Source organism: Atta cephalotes (assembly GCF_000143395.1).
Source record: "Atta cephalotes unplaced genomic scaffold scaffold00014, whole genome shotgun sequence".
Taxonomy (NCBI): Eukaryota; Metazoa; Arthropoda; class Insecta; order Hymenoptera; family Formicidae; genus Atta; species Atta cephalotes.
In genome coordinates this window covers 5,489,615-5,495,464 of record NW_012130078.1, presented here as the reverse complement: position 1 = coordinate 5,495,464, position 5,850 = coordinate 5,489,615, and the positions used below count along the sequence as shown (strand labels likewise).

The window sequence follows — 5,850 nt, the reverse complement described above, 5'->3', positions numbered from 1 at the left end:
CTCTCTCTCTCTCTCTCTCTCTCTCTCTCTTTCTTCGATAAGACAAGGTCTGTAACTTTATCTGAAATATCAGTTTAAATCATTTCGGAGATGTTACTTAAAATATTATTATAGAAGTCAGAATTTTTTTAGATTTTCATTTTGTTCTAGATTTCCCGAAATATCTGTGCTTCTTAGAATTCTTGAATGTTTGACAGTTGGATGTTTTAATTACACGAGTAAAGTAATCCAATTAAATCAGATTCCCCGATAAGTTTGGCTCGCGAAAATGATATTCACCCGATATTGATAATATAAATTTCGCGTTTCACCCGATATTGATAATATAAATTTCAGACAGAGTCTAAAAAGAGTTAGATAAATCAATCTCAATCTCCCTCGTTGCGTTCACTTTTGTTTTTTCACTTTAGTGTACGATTTGTTTCGTGATGACCATTCGTAATTAATTGATTCGACATTTCCCACGCAAATAAAAGTTCCGCCGTAGTTTTACGCGCAGTAATTAATAACAGCAAACACATCGAAAGGTCGAACGGCCGCGAATAAAAAACTAATTGCGGAGGCGTATCGAAAATGGCGACTGCTTATCAAGAACGATCGCATGAATGCTTAAAAATTCCATTCTTACATCTCGATAAAATTAAAAGCGTCTCTACCTTAAAGCGGAAAGCAGCTTAAAACGCTAAAATCGGTTATGTACAGCAAAACATTTTATTCATTCATGGCATACCATTTCTACCAAAACGGCGAAGCATAAATGAAATTTTAATGCATGTTACATTTGTGCTAGCAGAATCTTAATAAGCCGACAGAATTTTAATCGAAAAATAACATGATATATATTATTCTCTCTGACGATATTTTCGTCGAAATCTATTTTTGCAAGAATAGACATTTTTTTACGATCGCTTCTAAAATGCAGCAATGATAACATATAAATACACAGCTCGCAGAATTTAAAGATATTCCTTAAGATATATTCCTCTTTATAAAATAGAATCAAATTTATTAGCTATCATGCATAAGAAAAGATTTTATAGTTTCTCTTAACCTCAAATATTTATTCACATCTTATAATTAAATGGCTAACTAAAATCTATTAGCTAAATATGTTATTATTATCTAAATCTAAATCTTTATACTGTTAAATTAAATCGATGTTAAATTACATCCAATTTTGAGTTATTTTTTATTATTTCTATATGTCATTAATTCATAATAACTAAAACAATCGAGAGTTAAACAATTTAACTTAAGAAAGTGTATTAAATTTGACCCAAATTTAGTTTATTATTTAATAAACACATATATTAATATAAATGTTGTTTATTTACTAAACTAATCACAAAAATGAATTGATGATTTAAATTTTGACATATATGGAAATTAAAAATAACAAAACGTTATTTAACTCAAGGATTGGATTACCTTTGATGTCTAACAGTGTAAGATTTCTTTATATATACAAATAGTAATTCGCTCACCCTAATTTCAAAAATGTGCTTCCGGATATCTCTTTCTTTTTTAAACACCCCGTACATCCCAGTTTCCTCAGTTTCTCAACGATGGATCTCTAACACGGATGAACGTCAGGAAAGTAACCGGAAGTGGCTCTGAGTGCACGCCGGGAAATTCATGAGAGCTGGATCAGCCGGAAAAGGGATCGTTGCCTCTTAGCGCTCTCTATACCAAGCTTTTCCATCCCGACATCAACGATTGAGGAGCGAATGAGAAGAGAGAGAGAGAAAGAGACATGGCAGAAGCCAAGAGGGAACGAAGAGAACAAGTCGGAAGGGAGGGTGTCGATTTGCAATCCGGACGATATTTGCAAGTTAAAGACTCGCATTGCCAGCACACTGAAGCACAACGTACACCGCATCGTCCGGATAATCCGGTGGATCGAAAGAGATTCGTTTCGCCTCGACGTCACTAGAATCTCGTCGCGGCTGTCTTTTAAGATCAAATTACGTGTCCGCCCAAGAAAGCGGACTCGGAAGTGCTCCAGGGAACGTTTCGTGCCTCACGATTATGCGATTTTCATCCGAAGATTGTCGCGCTGATGGCTTCCCTTTGACGTCATAATTGCGATAAAATAAACACGTTTACTTTCACAAAGAGCGGATTGTATCATTTTTCACGTGAGCTTCAAAGACGTAATTTTGGTTCGTGGGCTTTGTCCTACAACGATTATGGGAAATCATTCCATCAAACGAAGATAATTAAAAATATTATGGCAACATAATAAACGCAAAACGTAAAATAATAAACGTAAAAAAATCTAAACTGAGGCATGACTCGCTGATCTTTGCAGGCTTTTCTCGTCAGGAATTTCTGACTCCCCTATCGATATTTATAAGTGTGTCCCGTTGTCGTGTGCACGAAACTCCATACGGAACTTTTGATTGCTTGGCATCTCGAACTTCATTTCTTCAGCCTATCTTTACGTATGGAGAGACGCGCATAACTTTTAATTCCCGACTTCTCTCTGCGAATCTAAATGTCTACGCTATGTGGTGGTTTCTGTTTGTGCACGAAATCGACTTGTATGTAATTCTTCGAAAACGTTATAGGCATAAGGATCCTCTCGAACAGATTTCTACGCTCGAATTTCCATTGATGCGGCTCGCTTCTTATTCACCGTTCGCGTGAAATATCTTTTATTTATATAAATTGTCAAGATTACATGAATTAAAATTGTTTTGATCCACTCGACGGATTCATTAAAGCAGTTCAATTTGAGCGATGAGAGTTGACCACGTGCCTTCGAAGAATTCATGTGCAGCGTCTGGCATCTTCCTTGTGTGTGCATTTTTTTTGTGCGTGAAAAGAGCTATGTTTTTTTTTATCTATTCTCTCTTATTTCTCTTTACCTTGATCATTTCTATTAATTCGGATTAATCTTAATCTCAGTTCAAGTTGCTCTTCATTTTTTTTTAAATATCTAAAAATTAGAAAAAGATATGAGTTCAATCGAGATTAAAGTTAATTTACATTGGTGGAAAAAACGGGCATTTGTCAACTCTTTCTGCTATATTTTCAATTCTTTTAACATTTTTTTATCTTTATTGTTTTTATTTTCTATCTTATATTAGTCTGCATTATTATTTCTTGGTATTATTTTACTTTCTTCATTTAAAATAGAAGTGTTTAATTTTTAGATATTGAAACGTTTTATTCTTGTCTTCATTTTTGAACACTTAAAGATGTTTAAGTTTTAAATTTTTTGAATAAATAAAATATTATGTGTCTGGATTTAAAATATTAAAACGTTTAAATTAGATGTTTGTTTTGCAAAGATGTTTCAAAACATAAACATTTTAGATTTTGCACTTTTTACAGTGCAAGTATTTAAAATGTTTACATTTTTTTTTATTCTGCTTTTTTACACTTCCATTTTCTTTTTTGGTCACTTTTTGTTCTTAGAAGATTTGCCCTACAATATTAATAAAAGCCTTCATTTATCTATCTACCTATCTCACTTCTTTGCTCTTTCGACGCAATTTCGATGATACAATTCTTAAAGCACCGCGAACGTTTCGTTCATAGAACTCTGCTCGAATTCTTGCAGGTGGCGACTGCTGCTGAAAAGAAGAAGCTCTACTTCAATGTGGTGCAGGGACCGAAGGAGAATCAGACCGTCACTGTGGAAGGCGGTGGAGTGAACGCGACCATCATCACCGCCAACATCGCCGCCACCAACGGGATTATCCACATAATCGACAGGCTTCTCGGGGTGCCCTATACCACCGTGCTCGACAAACTCAGGACTGATCCGATGCTCAAGTGAGTCCCTTACCTTCTTCCTCATCTTTATTCATCTTTATGCAAAGCGACTTGAATCATCGACTCTCTGGTTTTTATAAAAGATCTCGAGCGTCGTACTAGTGGCATTTTGGCACAAAAAAACACGAAAAGTAGACGGGTGCATAAGAGACATCCATTACTCGATAGAGTCAACTTGCGATTCCGTTTAATTTTACGAGTTCATGTTTTCGTTGTATTTAAATCTTTAATTTTACGTTCCAGAGTAATGTGAACAGGAATTATGTAAATCGTTGCGCCGAGGCGTCCGGAATTTCCACTCCATTTCGTATTCCTTCCTTCCGTAATAGAATAAAATACAGGATCCCGATTTTCTGTTCGCACGACGAAATGATATACCGGATGATGATTTGTCCCTTGCGAGAAAAATATCTCTATCTCGGTAATTGCGAAAATGGAATCCTGCGCACGTCCTTAGATACACGTGGCTCGGTCATGCTTCCACGTGTAGATATGATCTTCGCAAGACACACCATCACCGCCTACACCTTATCCATTTCTGAAAGAGAATCTTATCCGCGCGTGACTTCGCGAACCTTTCTTCCGCACGATTCGCCCAACCCCATCTCGCTTCCTCTCCCTCCGCTTCCTCTCATTCTCGTTCGAATTTAATTAAAATAACGCAACAAATCCCCATTCCAATTACCGCGGACCCCGTCGATCCTGCCATGGTGATGCCGTTGACGTAAAAAACTATAACTGTGCCAAAGTCTTACGCCTGGATTTGTATGGTTCCTCAGGGCACCACGTCGTACCTATTAAATTCGTAGTCGAACGCGTCCCTCCGCATGCCGATATTACCTCCTTGTCCAATTTAACGGTCGGCACTCGAAGCGCGGCGCAAAAAGCAAATAAACTCACTCGGCGAAATTACCCGGCTAGAACATACCGGGCTCGAAGTACGAATTCTCGGCGCATCTAGACTCGCCCCGTTTAACTCCGGCGTCCTACAATCCGGGAGATTAGGAGAACCTCGAGATTCGTGAACTTCTGGAAACGATTAGTCTGAGGTTAAGGCATCGAGGTATCGAAATTTGTAGAGCCTATTGGAGTCCAAAAAGTGCACTAAAGCATTCCTAAGCATTTTAGGTGAATGATTTTAAGAATTCAGTTTCTAAAGGTACCATCAGGTGATATGGCCAATGTATTGATTTTCAAATATTACATACAGACACATGATATGCATAATTAGTCATGAATGTAGACCAATTTAGTGAAATGAATGTGTGCAAAATTGGCTTATGTTGGTCAAATCGTCTGGAGGCACTTTAATAGATTTGTTGACGTAGATTCCTAGAGTTTGAAGATTCGCGATTCATTTAGAATTTAGAGTCTATGAAGTCTAACAAGAGACTTGTCACAAATTGATTCAATTTTCCTTAATAGATGTTAAATACAAAATAAGAGACATACTATTGGAAAAGTTAACTTTGACACATCTCACATGTCTCAAACAGCCCACTCAAATTTATATATGTTAATGTAATATAAAATGAATACATTAAAAGATAACGCAAATATTATTTAGAAAGATAAACATAAAAAAGATAATACTGACACAATTTATAAACAAACTGTGAAATTATTTTCAATAAAATTAGCATTTATAATATGATAAAGTAACACATATTTTATTCATTCATATTAGAATTTAAATTTTAAAATACATTATTTTATATATAATTTTATGTATAATCTGTTTCCTTATTCAAATTGTTTACAAATTGTATTATTTTGACACTAAGAAATTATAATAAGAATATTGAATATTAATTTAACACAAACTATTTAAATAACATAATCATATTATGTTAAAGCACTTAAATATATTAAAAAATTCAACGCAAGATTTTAACAGAAATTCGAGTGAAGCGTTTTCAACACAAATCTTTTTTATTGTGCACATATTTTTTATATCGGCCAAATTTAAGATTTAAAGGGTGAAATAATCCCTCAAATCTAACACTTATATTTGATTATCAATAAAACAATGAGATATATATATATATATATATATATATATATATA

The 5,850-nt window shown here is 34.9% G+C and overlaps 1 protein-coding gene across 1 annotated transcript in view; it reads left to right on the top strand.

The window, feature by feature from the left end:
* Positions 1–5,850, top strand: part of LOC105617921 (fasciclin-1) — a 148,946-nt gene that overhangs the window by 130,844 nt on the left and 12,252 nt on the right. Inside the window, exons 10-11 of the mRNA XM_012199456.1 lie at positions 3,569–3,783; positions 4,927–4,966. Coding sequence (XP_012054846.1) covers positions 3,569–3,783; positions 4,927–4,966 — 255 coding nt within the window. The remainder of the gene's footprint in view (positions 1–3,568; positions 3,784–4,926; positions 4,967–5,850) is intronic.